We start from the raw sequence: 23,228 nt of genomic DNA, 5'->3' as shown, positions 1-23,228 counted from the left end.
AGTTCAAAACAAAACAGAAAACTGTGGACAAAGCATTCCCTTTCCAAATAGTTTCTTTCTAAATAATGCTTTCTGATTGTTAGAAAACCCTTTATGTACATATTATTTTAATATGAAGTGTTGCCTAAATGCACATGGGCGTGATAAATGAATTTTAATGAATGGAAAACTTGTCACGATTAACTTTCAGCTTTATGGTATGAAAATTTTCTGTAATCTGCCCATATTACAGATATATGTATCATACAATTTTTATATCCTTTATGTGTTGTAATCCCATGATATGGAACATTTCACTGGAAACATTTATTGGAACAAATAGTATTCACAAGAACATTTGCATTGATGTGAACCATCAATATGTTATGTAAATATATGAAAATATTTCAAGTGGGACAATAATTCAGATCTTGCTTTTGTTAATGCACTCAAATAATTACACAGTTGATATAAAAATAATCCGCTGGGTTTCTTTTCTAACTCTTTTGTTTGGCTCATAATTTGAGAGTTCAGATTTAGAACACCAGAAAGGATTTAGCTAAAATTAGGCTTGCAGATAGATGGAGATGAATGGATTTAATTGCACGCTTTAACTTGCCTACTAATTGTAAATGAAAGCACAGTGAGTCCTAATTCTGACAATCTATTATTATTATTATTATTATGAAAGGATATTTGGATTTTCCTGCTATAGTTAAGGACTGCTGCACACATAGAAACCATGCATAACTAATTTTTTTTACCTTTAATCAAAGTTTTGAATTGCAGATTTAATTTTTTGAGGGGGTAAGGATTTAATTTTAAATTTATGGATTATGATTACAGAGGGGAAAAAATGCAATTCAATTTTGATTGGCATTGTCATCGTTGGCATGTAAATTAGTCTTTGCTGCCATCTAGTGGTGTAAGAAAAATACTCTAACAAATGAATATGCACTGAGGTCTGACTGCAGAAACAATGATAGAAATTCTGGAGTAGAAATTCTTGACATTCAAGTCACCTTACAGACATCAAACTTGTGAAATTGTTATATATTTTTAACAGTATCTTATTTTATTTTAAGTGAATCAGTTTAATTATTCAATTGCAATTGCATTTTCAATAAAGCAATTAAAAATGCTTTATAGACAAAAACAATACACATCAAAAAATAGGGATTAAAAGTTCTGTTTATGCAAAGATTACCAAGGGATTGCATCAATAAAATATAATGAGCACTTAGATTGCATTTAAAATGTAGTAAAGAAGCAAACTTTAAATTTTACAGAATGTTTCCTTCCATTGGTGTTATAAGAGACCTGCATTTTGTGTTTACAGTGGCTGTTAACCAGTTTATTCTGCTGCAAATTACGGTCTCTTTTTGACTCAGCCTAAATTAACTTAAAGGACTTGCATATTAAATGCTTAAACCATTTACAAATCTATTCACAACTGAGATCAAGTCCTTACTTTGTCTGGAATTTATTAGAACTGTTATACACAATTTGCTCTCGCTCAAAATCTGCGCTTATATACTGCTTGTGTTAACAATTTAAAGAAAATTAGATGAGTAGCAGATTACTGAGATTATTCTTTATTTGTCTACCTAGCAAGAGATCCAATTTTTAAACTACTCCCAGCTGCTGGCAGCAGAACGGGCTGAGGTTGGTGATCCGACTCAATTCTCAAACCATTTTGATTGGATAATCCTTCTGTTTCGCTCAAAATGTCTGGTTTTACTCCCATAGTGGCTTTACTCTTGTAGTTAAATTGGATATTTGACACCATTCTAATTTGGCCACATTGATGCTATTGGAAACATAATAAATAATTTATTCTTAGAAATGTAAAGTAAAGAAGGAATGGTTAATATGAATAGAAATTTTATTAGACCAGTTTAGAAACAATCTAGCCTTGATCTGAAATCTTGTTCTCACACAACCAGGGAGCTGTTAAAGAATAAAGAATTTTTATACAAATATATATATATTAAGTAGTGGATAAATAAAAATCCCATAAGATATGGAGTGTGTCATTAGTCCAGTGTAGTAACCCAACACCTCATTGATTCTAAGTGTTTCATTTTTTCCCCCCCTTTTTTGTTAAATTTTGTAGTGCTCCACTAGAGGGCAGCATGATTTTTTTTTTTTTTTTTTTAATGAAATGAATTGTTTTTTAGCACAAACTTATTTCACATATCAGCTGTTTTTTTTTTAAACTGTTATATGTTAACAGAAAGAGAAAGTTAGCTTGTATCTTTATTTCAGTTTAGCTAATCTGTGCTAAACTACAGCTCCTTATTCATTCATTATTATTGATTAGAGTCTTGGGTCCTGCAAGACCCTAAATGTAAGGAATACACTATTATACATGAATCTAATCCCTTATTATAGGCTCAACTGAGCAGTCTAATTAGCTAAGTATCGATCAAAGAAATGCAAAGTGGGGACAGGCCAGCTGCTTGCTTTGTTCTGTGACCACTTTGATGTCAGCTGGGCAAATGCTTAATTTTTCCACTTAAGCCAGCAGAGCCAATAAGACAAGCTGTTTCTGTTTAGTAACCTGTCTGCTGTGATTGTAGTGGGTTTCCATTTCTAAAGACAGCAGCGAAATGACATGTCTTACTTTTTTATCTCTTTGCGTTAAAAATGTAATTCTCTCGGAGGTATACATTAAATGTGTTTTCTTTGAATTTGTTTTGGTCTGCTATGGTCAAGACCAACAGAAATGGCTCCAGGGAAGTAAAAGTGGTGATAAGTCAAAGTTTTTGGCCGCCAAGCCCTATCAGTGCACTTGGGGAGTAAAACTGGCCTGTGTTGCCTGATCCGATAAAGAAAGAAGTGCTAAAAAGAATGTTTGCTTTGATAGAAAATGTCACAACAAACTGAATTACGGTTTGTAATTTATAAAGATAAGGCAGTTAAACGTCCAAGGTGGAGTTATGCTTGAGGCAATGTTCTGCTGGGAGACCGTGGGCCCTGACATTCATGTTGATGTTACCTTGAGATCACCTAACTAAATAAACATTGTTGATGACCAAAAACAACCGTATATGGGAAAAAGTTTTGCCAGGTGTTGTTTACGCTCATGTCCTCTCCACATTATCCCTGTTTTTTTGTTTTCTTTTGCCACTGAACACAATGGCATAGCTCTGGGGAAGTCCATGCCGTGACAGGTGGGTGGTCACAACCGTATGGATGATCCGTCTCCACTTTGTTTCTAATATACCACCAAAGGCCAGAGAGCTAATATAGAAGAACAGTCTTTAGCAGAAGAGTTTTGACATTGGTCTTAGGTTGCCTCGGACACAGTTGCAGATTGAGTTGCCAGGCCTAAGAGGCTGCACCTTAATCACGATTGATGTGACAGTTTAATGTTACCTGAAGTGCTAACCTGGCATCCAAGCATTTTTCAGCAACCTTGATGCTGTGTAAGGGATTTGGGCACAGTAAAACCATGTTTTATTCAAAGATTTTCTTAAATGGAGCATCATCGTCTTATTGTTTGCACAGAAGCGCTTACAGTGTGTGGAAAAAGTATTCCTGCCTCTGTAACCTCTCCACACGTGTCACATCACAGTCACAAACTTCAATATGTTTTACTGGGATTTTATCTAATAAACTAACATGTATAGAGCTGCATAATTGTGACATAGAAGTTAACTACAAATGAAGATGTGTGATGTTCATCTGTGTTTAGCCCCTTTTACCATAACTCCCCTAAATAAAATGCAGTACAACCTAATTACCTAATTTGTCAGGAGAGACAAAACTATGTGACATTTGCTCTTGGATATAAATACAACTGTTCTGTGAGCCCTCAGTGGTTTGCTCTGGCACTTTGGTGAACAAAACAGTGTCAGAAGAGCTCATGAATAAAGGTTTAAAGCAGAATTGACAATCTGCCTAAATTGGCGGGGCATGCAAAAAGACCATCACTGCAAGAAGCAGCCAAAAAGCCCACAGTAAGGCTCAAGAAGCTTCAGAGAGTTGTAGCTCAAGTATGAGTTGTGTAAATAAAAAATCTAACAATCCTAATAAAGTACACAGATGTCCGTAATGTGACAAAATATTAAAAGTTCAAGATGTGGTTATTTTTGCAAAACCCTGAAAATTAATTCTGTTCTGCAGCACACTATTTGTTGAACAGCAGGAACGAATACTCCTGCTAAATAATACAGATAATAACAATATTATTTATCTTTATTTAGGAAGATGAATAATATCTTCCTATCCTTTTTTAATAAAATGTCTCCTGCAGTTGAAATCTCCCATAATATGTTCAGTCTTTGTGTCTTATCTGTGTGTATGTAAAAAGCAATTTTTTAGCTTCTGTTGAGTTGTCCCCCAATAAATGCACGGTGGTCTTATTTGAGCTTCGTCTGACACTGCTTACACATCGAAGCAGGTCCAAGAGAAGGATCGATTGAAACCTCGTAGAACGCCGTCTCCTCCGTCTTTCTGTGTTTAGAGTGTTCTCTCTGATAAGATCTCCCCTCATGTCGCTGGGTGGTGATGGGCTTGTTGCCTCATAACCTAATATGGGGGTCCCTTCTGTGTTATGGAGCCATCGTTGAATCCCTGTCTTCTTTCCGCCTTTTCCTTTTTTTTTTCTTCTTCCTATTTTTATTCCCTGCCTCTGATTTTTCTTTCTCTGCTAGTTTGAGCCGTGCTCAGACCTCTTACACTCCCTCTCTTCCTCCGGCTCTTGTGCTCTCATACACTCAAGCCTTTATGCACTTCTCTAAGTGTACACACAGTCTGAGAGGGACTGGAGCTTGATGGGTTTTCTTCCTTTTTCTTCAGTTTATCAGCTCCTGTTTTACTTCAGTAAGTAAGCGGGTTTTTTTGTATTTGGACAATAACTTTCCGTCATGTTGTGTGACTTAACTTTTTGCTGTTAATACATGTTTTCTGGCTGATTAAGATGAGTTTGTTCTCCGCTTAACACGAGAAAAGTTTTTAGCGTGAAAATGTCACGTATGATTGAACTTATCTTCTTTTTTAATAAACCTATCTGCTTTTTTGGTGGTTGCTGACATAATAATAACAAAATAGAGACAAACCAAGTCATGCCACATAAAACACTTTTTTTTTTCTTCTTGATAAAACGTTAGAATGAATCACTTTAGTTTTGTGTCTGAGTTTCAGAATCCTAGTTCAAACGTAATCTAAAAAAAATGGGTTACTGGATACCCCGCTTCTTTTATTTGTACACGTCATTCAACTGCTCTATCATTTCTGACTTCTTTTTCTTGTAGTGAACTGCATCACCCTAAATGTTTGCTATTTTGGGCCTCCTGTAATGGTTCTGTTATTACAGCTGATCTGAGCCTAAAAACAAAGTTTCTTTTAACAACATATTTAAACTTAAGTTTCCTTCTAAAATTATTTTCGGTAAGGTTAGAATTGTTTTGAAATGTAATTTAGAGTAATTTGAGCAGAGCTGATCTCAGAGTTAATAACTTGTATTCACTTGTTAATGTATACTACATGGCTGTTGAAATTCTAACTATCTCTTTTAAATGTCCTAACATTCTTTAAAATCATGAGGTTGTTTGTTACATTGACTGATCACATAGTGAGTGGTGTTGCCCTTGCTCCTAGCATAAATAATGGGCCACTTACAGCGGGAAGGCCAAAGGATTATTTTAAAACGTTGTCTGCGTCTTACAGTTCTTAAGAATCAATTTAGAGTCAGTTAACATTTACAGGTCAAAGTGGTGGATGGACATCGGTGCGTCTCCAAGTTTAACTAAACACAACTCATTTGAAATGTTATTTTTTCCTACATTTCCACAAGTTTCTTCACTAGCGTAACAATATCTTCAGTGACCGTATGGAATACTATGAAAACTTGGTGTTTTTATTTAAGAATGTTATAACAATAGTCTCATATTGACACATGCTTTCTGCTTTGTGTGTTTTCAATGCTTTATTGAGTGTTTTGATGGTCTTTCCAGCTCAAGTTCACTCTGGTTCAGTTTGAGTTCCTAATTAGCTGAATGAATCTCTCTGTAGTGATTGCCACTGACCCAGAAATTTTGCAGCTCTCAACTGGGTGCAATGCTATAATACCCTAAGCTTGTTAAAGGTGTGAGCCAGTGCTTGGGAGGTGGGCCCAGCTCCTTGATCTGTAGTGAACTGTTTTTTTGTGAAATTCAACAGGGGATTGTAATTCAAGTCACCCCTGGCTTCTCTCTCCATTTCCTTTATTATGCTCCCTGTGTTTTTCTCTCTGCACGTCTTTTCTGTGTTTCCTGCTTTGCTGTCATTTTTATATCCAGTCCTTTAAAACTTTAATCCCTCAGCGGATGTTGTTGCTATTTCAGATTGATATTGCACATTTTGATTGATAGCTGAATTTGGTTGTATCCTTTAGAAATACCAGAAACGACAAATTTTCAATTGTTTAAATTCAATGTTCACTTTGTGAAAAAAAAAAAAAAAACACAGTGCATAAAAATAAAACAATAACTTGAATTTAATGATTGCAGATGCTTGTTTTTAGAAAAGATTTGTCTGCTATAAGTTTATTTTTTTATTTTTTTTACTTTGAGTTAAAATTGACAATACCATAATCACTACTGAAACAATTACATGAGATACACAAAGCAAAAAGAGAAGTAATGTATAAGTGGTTGAACACTTTTTGCAGCATTGGATTAGATGAAAAGGTTTCTTTGTTGGGAATTACCTCTGAATATGTATATTAATTACGTAATATTAATGTAGTCTTTGTTTTAATCACCTAATCACACATTGTGGAGCATAAATTGAAATTGAAGTGGATATACTGTTGGTGGTAAGGAGGAAGTAACATAGGCGTTGAATAATACTCTGTAGACAAAAACACAGTCAAGTTTGTCCTCTAAACCAAGACAGTGAAAAGAAGCAGACTCTAAAACTGTGCCCACTAAGTAAATGCTTTGGAATGCTTGCAAATTGTTCTAGCATTGGAGTAATTTGTTGTAAATGAAAAAAATAAGCAACTAAATACTTCTCATAGTAACTACGCATAACTTGGATAGACTCAAAAGAGAAAATCTCTCAAGCAGTCGTGAGACTGGACAGACAGAGGGTGCTGGAGAGAAAACATTACCTTGTGAAGGCAGCAATGGAAGAATAGGTTAGATCAGAACAGGATACAGGAGAGAGGTTGTCTCCTCTTTGTCTCCTCTTTGGTCACGGAAAGCAGGATTAATAGTTTCTATTTGAGGGGAAGTTATGTTCTCGGCACATGCATATAAATCAGAAGCGATGATTGCAAAACACTGCGGCACGTCCTAAGCACCCCGTCCCAGTTTAACCCAACTGAGGATGTCTGCTTGGCATGTTTGGGTGTGCTTGTCTTGTCTTTTGATTTGGTTGACTCTCTTTAGTGTGGGTTTGGTTACAGTGTTAGGTTGCTTGGATACCAGAGCTGCCGAACATACCTGGCTCCTGCACCAGGTCCAGCTGTTTTAAACATCCTTGTCCCATTGGGCTGGCAGATTACATATTTTCTTCATTCTATGAGACAGATTTTTGTGCTCTGCTTGCACTTCACTGGAGAGAAATAGAGCACATAGAGCTAAGGTTTGAAGGTTTTGGAATAAGGCCTGCCTCAGACCTAAATCTGACAGTGATTTAGAGTTCTTTTTTTCCTGGAAAAAGGTGCTTGATTTATTCAGCTGAACCTCATAATTAGTTCAAAATGTTTTGTGAGCATAGCTTTAGGGGCTAAGAAGAAACAATACAAAGCTGTGAAGTACTGAAGGAGGATGGCATTTTAAAAATTCAGTTTTGTCCTAAAGACTATCTAGTATCACTGACATGGATCAGGGGCTTCATTGTCTTGACTTTTGAGGTTGAACTCACGTCTTTTCAAAAGGTTTGTTCATTAAAAGCTGCTCTTTTTTTCACTATTTCTGTTAGTAAGCTTATAGTAAAAACAGCCATATTTTAATAATTACTCATTAAATCCACTGATCAAAATTTGACCTTCAATAACGTTTTCAATATGCATATTTTCTTTTAAAAGATGTTATTTAGGCATTTTCTGGTTAAATTGAGAGTGGGCCTGTTTTAGGAATGACATCTTCATAAATAAAATAAAATTATAAAAAAAAGATACTATTTTCTCCATGAAACCAAAAGGAGTAGCTTTGCTATGAATTAAACTTACAACAGTAAAATTCTGAGTTAGAGATAGCTGAATAAATTAATAAGAGTTACAAAAGAATTCTTTAAGGGACTGAGTGTAAATCTGTAACATTTTTATTTATATAAAATAAAAAATGTGATATACTATATAGATGTGTATTTTTTCCAAGATCATAAAAAATAATTAACTCCAAATTTTAATTTAATGACTGCAAAAACAAAACAAAACAGTATGACTATGTTTGATTAAATCATTAATTTATTGTAACTACATAGAATCAGTCCTGCAATCAACAGTCGCTTATATAAATTATATGTAAAGACAACATTACAGAGCAGTCATGGTTACACAGCTCTGCAGCTAAACAATGCATTACTAATATAAGGCATGAAGGACATGATTTAATAGATGACATTTAAAATTGGGCTTTACATCTCATGTTAGCATTTAGAACTATTGGCATTATTAGCATTACTAACTCTAAAAATCCATCTTCCCAAGAAATGTAGACCTTTAGCAAAGGTCAAAAGCTTCAAAAGACGCATCTGAAGAGCTTTGCTTTGCTGCATTTAGACTTCCTGCTATCTCACCGTCTGCAGAGAAAGAACTATCTCTGGTAAATATATATTTTTTCTTACAGTTTTCAAAGTGTTTTGACTTCCATGAACTGGCCACTCAACTGTCTGTGTTCACAGACCAGACAAAAATAAATAAAAATGTTCAAATTGATTCCGGTCGATTCTTCTCACCAGATGATTTCTGGGTGCATCCCTACAAGCTTTATTATCAAACCAAAAGCCTTCTGCTACTTTGCCAAAGTCCAACTCAAAGAAAGAAAATAAGATGTTTTTTTTTTTGCAAATTATTCTGGGCAACTTGAGCCAACCTCTGCTCTGTAGGGCACTTCCAAAAGCGGTTTTCTAACAAAACAATTTATTTCTATCCTTTGAGTAACAGCCCTGTGGGAGAGAGTGTCCGAGGGCAGATTTGTGCTAATGTGATTTGTTTAAGCCCATGTAAGCACTTGTGTTTAATTTAATGATATAATTACCAGATAAAATGCTGTGGCCTTTTGCAACTTCTTTCATGTACTGTTTAAAAAGAAATGGAAGGAAAGCTTCACTGTTGTAGCTCAGGTGTATTGTATTATTGCTTCTCTACCAATAGATAACTTAAATAATAAAGACTAGAGGACTGTAAATTGTTGTGTGCTTGTTCAAAAGAAACACAGATTTGACACAGAGAGGGTTGGTAAGTGACTTTGTCTACGACTATTTACAGACCTAAAACTAAAGACATTTAAGATGTGAGTGATTGGATTTCAGGCGGATGCCTTCAGCTTCTCATGTGTCCTGTGTGCTCATACATGCTGAATGTATCTGCTATGATATGCATAACGGCATAAGTCATAAAGTGTTTGCATATCTGCTTTCTAGCATGAGCATAGATCTATGAGTGTGTCTTTGTGCATGTGGATTCCAGCTCAAAGTTCAGGAGTGGTTCGTGGCTCTCGGTCGCCCATGCTAATCCTCTTCGAGAACGGCAGTTGCCAGGCAGAGAAATTGCCTAATGGGACTCAGTGGTGAGTGTCGAGTGAGTGACAGTTTTCTCCCGGTATTCAAACAAACTCTTCCAAAGAAAAGGAAAGAGACTGAAATGTTGCTACTATTGGATGCACCAGTTACTATTACATATATATATATATATCTATATATCTATATATCGATATATAGATATATATATCGATATATAGATATATAGATATATATATAGATATAGATATATATACAAGCAAATGGCAACCTCGAGCCACAGCTAAATACCTCCAACGAATAAGGCAAGTCCTGAGAAGCCAGCTCAATGGCAAGAACAAAATCAGTGCGATAAACAGCTATGCCCTGTCAGTAATCAGATACCCTGCTGGAATAATTAGCTGGCCAAAGGAGGAGATAAAAGCCACAGATATTAAGACTAGAAAGCTACTAACCATGCATGGAGGGTTCCATCCCAAATCCAGCACCCTGAGACTGTACACGAGCCGCAAGGACGGAGGCAGAGGACTAGGGAGTGTGAGAACCACTGTCCAGGACGAAACAACTAAGATCCATAAATACATCAGGGACAAAGCCTCAACAGACAATGTGCTCAGTGAATGTCTCAGACAACAGGGAACGGAGGTTGAGGTGCCAGAGATACCATCATGGGAGGACAAGCCCCTACATGGGATGTACCACCAGCAAATAACCCAAGTGGCTGATATCAGTAAATCCTACCAATGGCTGGAAAAAGCTGGACTCAAGGACAGCACAGAGGCCCTCATCCTGGCCGCCCAGGAACAGGCCCTAAACACCAGAGCAATAGAGGCCCAGATCTACCACACCAGACAAGACCCAAGGTGTAGGTTGTGCAAGGAGGCCCCTGAGACAGTCCAGCACATCACAGCAGGGTGCAAGATACTGGCAGGGAAAGCGTACATGGAGCGACATAACCAAGTGGCAGGCATTGTGTACAGAAACATCTGTGCAGAATATGGACTGGAAACCCCGAGATCAAAGTGGGAAACACCCCCAAAGGTGGTAGAGAACACCAGAGCTAAGATCCTGTGGGACTTCCAGATCCAGACAGACAAAATGGTAATGGCGAACCAACCAGACATTGTCGTAGTGGATAAACATCAGAGGAAAGCCGTTTGTGGTAGATGTAGCAATACCAAGTGATTGCAACATCAGGAAAAAGGAGCACGAGAAACTGGAGAAATACCAGGGCCTCAGGGAAGAACTGGAGAGGGCCTGGAAGGTGAAGACCACAGTGGTGCCTGTGGTCATCGGGGCCCTCGGGGCAGTAACCCCCAAACTGGAGCAGTGGCTACAACAGATCCCAGGAACAACATCAGACATCTCAGTCCAGAAATGTGCAGTCCTTGGCACAGCCAAGATACTGCGCAGAACCCTCAAGCTCCCAGGCCTCTGGTAGAGGACCCGAGCTCACAGGATAAGAACCACCCGCGGTGGGTGAGAAGGGAATTTTTATATATATACATATATATATATATATATATATATATATATATATATTATGGTTGAATATATATTAATATATATATATATATATATATATATATATATATATATATATATATATATATATATATATATATATATATATATATATATATATTAATATATATATATATATATACTGTCAGGTGTTCAATTTAGTTTCAGCACAAAACTATCTTTGAACTAAATTTGTACAGCTGCCCCTCACAGTTTTAATGTTCCTATACAGAGCTTAAGATATTAGTGTTTCCTGTACACACATTGCAATGTGAGCTGCAATCCTCTATTGGCAGCGACTGTCTTAATACAACTTGAGTTCTACTAACTAGCTGAAATGCAAGATCACTGGTAATGTAATCTAAGAAGAAAATGGACATGCCGGATGTATTGATGTTGGATGACATGCACATCACTTATGTAATAGAGCTTAAACACAATTATTGCCCGAGTGTCTCTTGTGACTGTGGCTACATAGAAAATCAGGGTGCTTCCTGGCTGCTTATGCAAAGTCAGGAGAAGAAGAAAACATTCCCTCTTTTAATTCTAGGCTTTTATGCTTCAAGATGGTTTAAGCTTTAATAGGTTATGAAATGAAATAATCTGCATTTGATTACCTGGCCATAATTGAGCTTTGTAAGAGCAGGCATCTGGGGAGGACAAGTATATTAGACCAATGCCAAGCAGGAATGACATGAGCAATGACCCGAGAGAAGCAGTTGTTGCTGATCATGACTGCTTTAAGTTAATTTCCAAACAATTTGAACTCCGTCATTCTACAGAACAGTTATCCCTAAAAGGGAAACAGCGCAGTAGCCAATCTTCCCACATTTGTGTTAAGAGAAACTCTGAGAAAAACCCAAACGTTAAATCTGAGGATTTATGGGGTTCATCAAAAATGTCAAAGTTCATGACAGACATTTAGTTTGTTTAGCGTTTTTCTAATTATGCAGCCATGAACATTGCCATTTACCATTCTAACTTAGGCCTGTGGAGCTGGAGATTTCTCATGTGTTTAAATTATATTTTATTTTGCAATTTCTCCAAGCACTTTTCATACTCCTGTTGGGGTGAACTGGTGAAGAGAACCACTCCTGGGAAGTTTAGAGTGGTTTTAGAGTGGTTTGTTTGGAAATTGTTTTCTCTTTCAAAAGACCATAACAACATCTGGATGAACCACAAGTCCTCCAACCGCAGCAAATCAGCACTAAGATCTCATAGCAACTGTTTTGCACCTCTGGTTGAATCTAAATAATCTTAGAAAGTGTTAAAGTGACTTCTACTATGACCTCATAGCTAAAAACCCTAGATCTGAGAATGGGTATATTTTGTTTTTCATTGACTTTTATATTTACTGTACTAAAAATAAACACCTTCCAGTTTTTTAATTTACTGCAGCGTTATCACAAATGTGTCCACAGAAAGTCAAAAGCAATTACAAAAAACAATCTAATCATAGATTAGATCTAATATGGATTTACATATTTAGTCTGTGATCTTTACTGAAAGCCTGAATTTACTTGTAAGTTGGTGTGTTTTATTTGTTTGTGTGTGAAGCCAGCTGCTCTATGTCGATCAAAAGCAGCACCGCATTCCCAAACATGTGCTTTGGAGTCAGGCTCATTTTTACATAAACACTTTGACCTGTAGTTTTTCTTGGTTCATTACTCATCTCAGTCAAACTGGAGGCTTCTGTGTTACTGCTTGTTTTGGTTGAGAAAGAGAAATGATAATAGGAGAAAAAGCTTTAAGTGGATTGAAGTGAAAAAATAAAATAAATAATCCCCATATAGCTTTAGCCAATTTTCACTGTGCAGTTAAAGAACATTCCTCAACGAAATCTGTATTTCTTCCTGTTTATGGTTTCAAGATACAGCAGTTACTCCTCTGTTGTTTGTCACTTTAATATTAACTTAAGTCTTTAATTTATCAGATTAAAAATGTTTTTGGTAAAGATATGAACTACACAACACTGAATATGAGAAAAATAGCCATACATGTTACTCAACAAATATTTGAAGCAGAACTTTTTGTAGTAGTGATTCATGTATTTAGGCGTTTGTTTCTCATATTTAGCCCCTCCTCCCTCCTCTCTTCGTAAACATGCTGGCAGGCTGGTATGTCTCTTCCCCAGGGATGGCTCAGATCTGACAACAGCTCGGCCTACACCCATGCAGGAAACCCATCCCGCCGAGACGGCAAGTTAGCCAAAAACTACTGTGGGTTGGATAAATATTCATACCTTTTCAAATTTTTTCACCTTTCAACCAGAAACTTATATATGGTTTATATTGATTTTTATGCTATAGAACAAGAATGACTGGTGATAATGATTTCAGTGATTTCCTAATTAAATGAATGTGTCTGTATTTATGGAACCTCCACCCTGCCCCAAGTCATTTGAAGCCTTCAACAGTTTTTCTTCCAGAATTGCCCCGTGTTTAGCCATCTTCCCTTTAATTTAGACCAACGTCCCTGTTCCTGAAGAAGAGCCTTCTTACATCGTTATGCCGCCATTATGCTAGAATTGGATTTTTCAGAGTTATATGCAGTATTTGTTTTAAACCACACGTAACGTTTTGCTTGCGGTCTAAAATGTTTGATATTGGTCTTATTAAACTGGTGAGCTGTTAAAAAAAGAAGAAAAAAAGTTCTGTCAAAAAAAATAAGTTCAATAAAAGTTCTGTCAAAAAAAATAAGTTCAATAAGTTTTAATATTTTGCAAGGTCCCACATCTGCACCTTTTGTGTTAATGTCTATCTGACATTTCTCCATTCCGAGTCAGTAATTGTATTGAGGATAAAATATGAAGTTAAATTTATTTACCTCTTACTCCTTTTTTGTCAGCACTGTATGAAATGCAGCACAGAGGCACACTTTCACTGGTGGTAACATTGGAACTGTATTTTCTCATTAAACTTTTATTGCTCTCATCTCCCTTTTGCTCACCAACATTGATTTGGTCCAATTTTTGAAAGATCAGTCCCCACAGGAGGCATAAAGGCCCATTTAGCGTGCTGCAAAGTGTTGTCTTAATGGTTTTTCTCTGAAATTTGTACCAGGAGAGACCGTCTGCAGCTTCACTCAAGGACAAAGAACAAGACAATCGTTTTCAATAACTGTTTCCTTTTGTTACATGGACGTTGTTCCAAGAAGTGAATGATCAAAAGGTGAACTGTAGGAGATGTTATTCTGGAAATCAATTCTGTCAAAGTCTTATTTCTGTCAAAAGTCTATGGGGATTTCTCTTTTATCTCAGGCCTGTTTCAATCTGTTTTCACTATTTAGCTACCTATCTGTCTGCCTCTCTGTGTGGATGCTTTTTACACCCAACCTTCCATCTGTTTTGTGCCACAGCTATGTTTCTCTGTTTATTTTCATCTCTTCACACATTGACTTCCGTCCTTCCTAAAGGAAATTGTTTCTGAAGATTACCACATGAGACCATATAACAGTGCCTTCTGATTTAAAAGTTTTCCTGTTAGTTGAAAGTTCTGGAAGTGGCAGTGAAAGGAACAATTAACCCATTAATACTCTGTCTTCTTTATTTTTGATAATAAAAGTTCACCGTAATCCTTAAAAAAAATCAATTTAATTTCATTCAAAAAGATTTTCTTATTCCATAAGTAAAATTTAATGTTGTTACTCATACCATCCAAGTATCTTCAGATAGTCATTGTGGATGGTGATACTGTAGGCAGGAAGGAATCTCTGGTAGCAGCCTGTCTTGCAACGGAAGACTGTTGCTGCAATGCAGTCTCATAACTTTTGTGTATTGGATCTTGTTGCAGTTTAGATGGATGACATTTAACTGAGTTACTAGTAAGCGATCTATTTTTCAATTATTTCTTTGACAGGTCACCAACTGTTTGCAGGACAGAGGAGAAATCAATCTAATTCATCCTTCCAGAAAGCTTCTGCTGTCTCAGCCTGGATGTGCCTGCCTCAGGGAGCCTCTGTGTCCACTTCACCTTACCACACCAGTGGGACAGGACTTGAAAACCTGCTTTAATCCCTGGTGTTACCAACGTTTTCATCCGCATAGGTTTGTTAACATTTTCATTTCTGCTTTATTCGTCAGCCCGCTCAATTTCTAAAGCAGCATTTCTCAAAGACATGTAAAAGTATGAAATAATAGTCACTGATGATCACTGTAAAATGGCGGTAAAAGACAGACGCTAGAGGTCACTTGCACCCTTTTTGTTTGATATGACCCAGTCAGCTGGAACTAAACATATTTATTAATTATTGCAAAGTTAAAACTAAAGTAGTTCATTTAAGAAGCAATGGAACAATTCTTTCCATAAGTTTTGCATAAAAGTTATTCATTGAAACTCAGTTAAGAAATATTATGAGCCAAATTATCAACAAGTCATATCAAAACAGAGAAGAAGCGAGAAAAAAGCTTGCTTAGAACTTTAGCATTTGTTCTGAAGTTCTAAGTTAAGTTCTAATAATAGTTAAAGGTTTTTCCCTCTTGGAACATCTTGCTCTTGTTTTATTTGTATTGATTAGCATAAAACCGTTGATTTATGTACACCTTAAAAAACACAATGCAAAACTGCAGTGTAATAGCTGGATAGATGATGCACATCAAATGATATATGAATCAGTTTGCAGCTGACAAGCTCATGTTGTTGCATCGAATTATCAAATTTAGTTAACTTTTTCATCTTCTGGCTTCAGATGAATCATTCCTTTCACTGCCCAATACAACATATTTGAGTTGCTGATAACCTGGTTATCAGCAACTGTCAAAATTTTTACCATCGCAGATAACCTGGTTATCAGCAACTCAGACATTATCACTCTGCAGCTATTTTCAGTTAACACTGAAAATAGTTTACATTCTTTTGAATATAACATTAATGTATATAGATAACTTTCTATTTTGATCAGGAAGATGAGAATTTGTTTTTTGGATGTGAGCAAACCTAAACTTGAATTATTCCCAATGCTCCAATGACCTGTAGCATTGTCATACACAAAACCATGTGATGTGCTGTAGCAAATTTATAACATGGTAGATGTCTGATATATTTTACCACTAAAGACATATTCTGTCTGTGCTTGTGTTTTCCCTTTGTCATATCGCATCAGTGTACTTCCATATCTCACAAAGTTTAGTGCTGATAAAGTTTTATGATTGTATGGATGCTGTAAATAGGATAACATCATTTCTAGTATACGTTGATTTCACTGTTTAGACTAAAATACAAAATACCACCTTCTTATTTCCAGAGTATATCGTGCTTGTGACCAGAAGACGTTGCTGTGTTCCCTGCTCACTGGAGCATTCCTCGAGGCCACGCTTTCCCTTGGGGCTCGGGCTTCTCTTCCCTTCGCATTAGCCCAGTGCTCTAACGGCCACGCTGTGCTAAAGGGTGAGTCTTTATACTGTATCATATGGGTACAAACATTCACATTGCTGTGAAAAAGGAGCAAAACCTTTGTAAACATTATTTTGAGATAATGCCAGATTAATGTACAAATTTTCAAAATAAATAGCCCTGGTGTATCTTTTTGACTAATGTACAAACGTGCACAAGTCCTTGCATACATTATTACCAATTGGAAGTTTATGAACAGAATTTTTATATGTTATCCTGCTCTTACCAATTTTTTGTAGTGCATATCTAATACATTGTGAAGAGAAAGTACATTTGGGAAGCTGAAATACCTTGGCGCGATGTTACTTGACATGCTATGGGCTGGTGCTTGCAAAGTAGCCGATTCAGAATTGCCTTATTTTTTTTTTTTGGCGTTAATTAACTGTGCTTCTGAGAGCAGAAATAAGTGAGACTGCAGACTGTGGTAGTGTTAAGACTGTGCAAATTACTACATATTAAGGAGCATTTGTTGTTTGATGCTATTAAAATAGGAAGTTTGCGTTAGATGGAGACTCAAACATAGTAACTTTTCGCAGACAACTATGATCCTTAACCGGTGGGGCAGTGTATTTGGATTGTATGTAATTGAACCTGAAACTGAGTTTTTAAATGGATTTAATTTAATTGAATTAATTCAAATGAAATTTGGACCACACCAGATTCCATATTATTGGATATGACTTGGGCTTGTTGTTTGTTTTTGGAAAATCTTATGAGATAACATTTGGATTAATCTGGTACCAGATAGATATATTGAATGCAAAAAGTTTTTTATTATAGCTTTATTCTTTATAATGCCATAATTGTTGTCAGGTGTGCTATAGAGACTCACATTTAGTAATAATAATCAGCTGTTGCATTTGTTGAAAAGAAGAGGTTAATACTTTGGAACAGAAGTGAGTCAGTATTCCCTTGTGGTCTCCTGCTCTACTTTCTGCCCTTTTCCCACATGATGCATCCACAGGAGGATCTGGTTTGTTTGGAATCTGCAGCTGATTCCTTTGCTTGCCCTTTTCCTTTCTTTCCTTTCACGTAATTCCCTTGTTGTCCTTTTTCCTCATTATACCCTCTTTTCACTTTCCATGACATCCTCTCTCTTTTTTTATTCTTGAAGATTTTGTAGTGGGATATGAAAGAAAGTGGAAAGACCTTATCTGCTCTTTAGTAATACCCATACTTCATTCCCTTTGTTCTTGATGTATTATCGCAATTCTAAATCACCACAGTTGCAACACAAAAATCACATCATTTATATTGAGATTTTTTTATTCATTCATTTATTTTTTTGCGTTGTGATAGAATAATGGTTCTCAAATTTAGGATTGTGACAACTTTTGGGGATCACAAATCAATAAATGGGTTCTTGAGTTCTTCTTTAGAAAAAAATAAAATAAAACTGATCAGTAACCTATTTAAGCCAGACATGGTACTCCAGAAAAAAATAGTGCTTACAGATAGATTGGTAATCTGTTGATGCTGTTTTTGATGTAATTTCATCTTTGTTTAAAATCTAAAAGTTTGAAAAGTGTGCTGTGCTTTTGTTTTTACAGCCCTATTTTACAGTTTGATGGATCTGTTCAGGATGTTAGTTTAACTAAAGTGTAACTTTATATGTATTAGTAACAGACTTTTACAGAGTTTTATTTGCAAAACAATTTGTTTTTACCATCGTTTCATCTCACTATTATGTTATGTATGTGTTGGGCTGTCATACAAAATGGAAAAACTTCAAGAATGTCATCCAAATGTCATTCTTTTTTCTTGCCAACATCATACTCGTTTCCTCAGTGTCTCTTTCTCGCTCGACATGACTTCACTGTTAGGCAGTCGGGTTGTTGCTGTGTCGTCCACCTTCTCAACAATGACATTACGTATGACTTAAATGTAAGCTGATCCTAACATTAATTTCCACTGGCACAGAGCCAGGGGACTAGCTGTCTCTGGCAAGATCATGGAGACATGCACTGTGATGCTCGCATAAGCACAGAAAATTATTAATCTCTCTATTTGTTTTTATTTGACAGGCAGCGTTATCAGTCATGTTAATAACTTTTTTTCATGTTGTGCTAACTTTTTATTAGCACGATAGAGGCAGGCAGTTGGACACATACGGAGCGCATATCTTCAGCATAACATTGTGTTCTGATTGTGTGGATGTTGGAGCAAAGAAAACAGAACCGGTGTGGTGCACATGTAGACGGAGAATGATTTGAGACACATCAAGAATCAGAGACTCAATGCAAAGTCACATTTTTAATGTGACATGTAGATTCAGGGAAACCATCTGACATACATCAGTTCAGTCTACTAATGTTTTTTTTTTTTTTTTTTATTCATAAGGTAGTAAAAAACGTATTTTCCCCCTTAAAAATGTTTGGTTTTGAATTTTATCACATTCAAATGTTTCATATATTCAGATATTTTAGGCATAGTTTTGTAGATTTGGATGCACTTTCTTGTTGAAGTGAAGTACTCAATTGTTCAGGGGCTTTGGAAAGTTGATTTATTGTGTATAAGGTCGAGAAAGTTATCTTTCCCATCTATGAAGTTTAATTATTCTAAAACTTGGCCTTCTGATAGAGTTCAATTCTTAGACAGTGCCTGTGTAGTTTGCTTTCCATTTTTGGTATCGGTTTTCTTGTCAGTGTTTCAACATAATAACCTGGTTCTAATCTTTAAGGCCTACAGAAAAATGCTGCTTCTTTCACCCTTGATCTTTTTTTATGCAATTCAGCAGATAATAAACATGGGAGAAAGAAAAAACTCAAGATTTTTATTTCCTCTGAAGAGACTAGTTTAAGTGTTTATTGTAAGAAGTATTGTTAAGATCCAGGATATTTTCTGTCCACTTGGATGAAGATGTATTATGTACTTATTCAACAACTTACTGAACAAGTTGTTAAAGAGTTTCATACACAAACATAGTGATGAAATGTCTCTTTCGAGGAGACGCTGTCTGTTGAAGAATGTCAGATTTTCTGAGTCATGTCTAATGAAAGACAGTTTTAGTGTGTTTATCTTTCTTTGCCATGTGTTAAGATCCCAAATTTATTTGTCTGTCACAGAAAAAGAAGTTAGTTTGTTTTAATCTTGCTTATTCGTGCAAGTGTTTTTACTGCATGTTTTCTCATGCATGTTACATACAATCGAAGAAAGGACTTTTGGGATTTGGTAATAATAATATTGTCTCCAAAAGGCTATTTCAGACATGTCTTGAGATCATTTCCTATATAACATATTATATTGTGTCATACTGCTGTAAAGGAAGTGCATGACTTAGTTTCAAGCTACAATCCTTGCAAGCTCAGTTTTGGTGTTTCTTTTTGTTTCCGTCTTTTTTTGTCTCTCTTTTGCTCAGTCATCACATTACATTGTGTGGCATTCCAGTATTTAGGACTCATTGACAGCAAATATTGTGGGGAGTAAAAGCAAAGGGAAGTCTCAAAGATTTAAGATTACATATTGTTTAAATGGGTAATATCTCTAAATATACTCAATAAAACAAACATTCTTTATGGTGAGATTGTAGATATTGATGGGTTTTACTTTGGTCAAAGTATTTAAATTATAAGATTTGTTTTATAATCTCATAATAAACTTCATAACTGTCATTCATCGGTTGCAGTTTTCAAACCCGGCACTTAAATGCTCATAACTAATGGATATATATTTCAATTTCTGGCCAATCACCGTTCTTTAGAAAGCCTGCTCTGCTGATTCTGATTTTGGTTAATGCTGGGTTTTTTTTTTCTATCTGAAAAGTGGCTAGATATAGCCACAAAGTTGGTGAGTTGGCAGCATTTGGGTGACTATTGTTAACTGTGGATGTGCAGATATGATTTAGTGGGCGAGTCCCTCTCTCTCAGGAGTGCAGAAAGTGGCAGTGGCTGATTTTCAGACCTTTGTGGCAGTAAATAAGATTGGTTTCACATGTGAGAGTTGGCCGACCACCCAGAATTAAAGAAACTGTTTCCAATTTATCAGCGCGCCCATACATTAAAGTCAAAGTTAATTTTATTTCACAGATTATCAGCTCCATCAAACCTTTGTCATCATTTTGACATGAGATGGTCTGTACCTCAGAGGGAAAGAACAGCTTTCTATTTGTTTCTGGACTGACTCTGTTTGTTGCCTAAAAACACGGAGATTCATAATTTTTTATCTGATACAGTGCCCAAAAAATAAAGTAAAAATAAACACTTTGCTGTACTTAGGTTCTTTATTTAGTTTTAAGGTCTCTGCTTGGAAATTCTCTAGCACCTAGAATGTGACTCCAGATGACAAACTATCTCCCTTTCCAAAAGCTTATGTAATCAAATAACAAAACTGTCAAATTTATAACTCTAAAGCATGCAGAGACAAAGTGTAAAATGTGTTGGTTTTTCTGTTTATATTTTCAGCCAACCTGACAGTAGATGAATTGGGGTCAGATAAAATGGACTGCTAAGTTACTTAATACATGATTTATAACTATGCTTACATCTAGATAGCTGACATTGATGGAAAACCTGTGTGTTTAGGTCTTTGCGATAAACTCCCTTTCCAAACAATGAACAGAAGATACCAGGATGTAGAGCAAACAGTGACGCAGCATCCGATGCCACAAAGTCAGAAAGGTGCACGTTAGCTAGGAGACACGCAAACTGCAGGACATAGCATTTACTTCTCGGTTTATCAAATGTTGCAGTGATATTATAAGTTGCTTCAGCAACCAGTAAGACTAACAAACAAAAATTTTAAAGGAATGAAACAGCAAGGGAGCAAAATTACCATTGCCTGTTTTAACTCTTAACACCTCTCCATGCCCTTTCATTACCATTTTCCCAAACCTAATTCAGTGTAGTTGTAACTTAACCCTAGTGTTCACAGGAAATGATTTAGAATTGTCTACAGACTGTGAATGGATAAAAGATTTAAGAACTTAAAAGAATATCCACCTGCTTCACCTCCTGTAATGGCAGGCCAAATTTGTATCATTCTTGAACTGTGATTGAGCCATGCAAAGTCATTCAAAATGAACAGATAAAGGAACATGTCTTTCAATGATTGCTTAAACTGCAGCAATATTAAAATGGAGAAATGAGTGGAACTCTGCTTACAAAGTTACATGAGAAAACAAAATATATCTACCTGTTTTCATTCATTGTTGGTAAAACTGGGACAAAATTAGGGAGGAAAAGAGGCTGAAAAGATTTGTTTCTTTTGATTGCGCACTGTAACTCATTGCTTTCTGAATGCTGATGTGGTTGCATGAATTCTGACACTGTTTTTTTATGTAGAGTTGGCTTAACTATAGCACAGGGCTGTGAACTATGTGTAGTGTCAGTAGGGAGTGGGCGGGAGACTTATGAGGTTATGTCAGAAAGGGAGAGAGAAAACGTATTTGAGAGAGAGAGAGAAGTAATGAATGTGGTGAAGAGAAAGAGAGGAACCTCTGCTGTTGCTTACAAGAACACTAAGCAGGTGAGTGACAGAGAGCAGATAGTACAAGTTAAAGAGTTCAAGTTGGAAATGGACTTAGGCAGGGAGAAGTAGAGCAAAGAGAGAGAGAGAGAGGGAACAGCTGTGGGAGAGACGGGACTGTCAACTCAAATGTGCACAAGTGTATCGTGGTCACCCTGGCGCTGAGCTGTCAGAACGGAGGCTGAGCAGTCAGCTGTGTCCAACAGCCATGAAGCACTCTCACCAAACGGACTTCAAGCTGATCAGTGAGTAAGGGAAAAATGAAGTACAGCGAGACTGCAGGTTTCCTCGCTCTGCAGTGCAGGGAAATTGTAACTTTAAAAAGCTTGTCGGTGATCTAATGGTGAAAATATGAAGAATTAATCTGCATCTAAGTTTGCTTGTATTTCATGTGAGGTTAATAGGTTTGTAGTAAGGACAAAAAGGCATGTTGGCACATGCTAAACTCTGCTTTAATTGTTCTAGTACCTTAGCTGCAGCTGCCCTTGTCTGTTGTGGTCATCTTTCAGTTGTTATGCAGATGGGATATCCAGCAGTCTATTGATGTGTTGGAGTACATGTTAATTAGTAACGCTGATGGAAGTGAAGTGCATTTACATTGGATATTGTTTAGGAAAGGTTAAATTTAATTTCAATTGTTTAAAATTTTAGATTAGACATTGATGTGTCTTTACTCAAATTGAGCTTTTACGCAATACACAAACCACTTCTGTAAGGAAGTGGTTTATGCATGTTTCTATGTGTTTTTGCAGACTTAAAGCTTCACTCTAGACTTCTGTTTTTTTAGTGTTTTGAGCTTTAAATTTAAGTGCTTCAAGCTAAAATGATCATTTATTTATTTAAATTGGCTCATACTGTACTTCACACACCATTAATAATTTCAAATGACTGACTTTATTTTGATTTGTGAATTAAAGGCTCATTTTACAGTGCTTATAAATTTATAAAATTGACTCTCCTGCCAAAGATGTGGTAAAAACCATAAAATTAATTTTTGTTTTGATGTAAAGAACTATATAATTGTTTATTTAGTAATTAGTAACTTAATTTCATTGGCTGGGGAAAAAATACATAATTCAGTGGAACCCAAACAAATATAATAGCATACCTCAATTTGAGGTAAGTCAATGTATCTGAAAAAGTTTAGTCATGAGTGGATTCATTTTTCTCATATATTTATATAGTAATTTTGAA

At 36.1% G+C, this 23,228-nt stretch overlaps 1 protein-coding gene across 3 annotated transcripts in view; it reads left to right on the top strand.

Annotated features, from left to right (window-relative positions):
• plce1 (phospholipase C, epsilon 1) overlaps positions 1–23,228 on the top strand; it is an 81,761-nt gene that overhangs the window by 19,336 nt on the left and 39,197 nt on the right. For all 3 annotated transcript variants that reach the window (XM_055022612.1, XM_055022611.1, XM_055022613.1), the window contains exons 6-7: positions 15,039–15,226; positions 16,423–16,565. In XM_055022612.1, coding sequence (XP_054878587.1) covers positions 15,039–15,226; positions 16,423–16,565 — 331 coding nt within the window. The remainder of the gene's footprint in view (positions 1–15,038; positions 15,227–16,422; positions 16,566–23,228) is intronic.

Source organism: Poeciliopsis prolifica, unplaced genomic scaffold (assembly GCF_027474105.1).
Source record: "Poeciliopsis prolifica strain line A6 unplaced genomic scaffold, Auburn_PproV2 SCAFFOLD088, whole genome shotgun sequence".
NCBI lineage: Eukaryota > Metazoa > Chordata > Actinopteri > Cyprinodontiformes > Poeciliidae > Poeciliopsis > Poeciliopsis prolifica.
The sequence above is the reverse complement of the archived record's forward strand: the minus strand, read 5'-3'. Positions and strand labels throughout refer to the sequence as shown.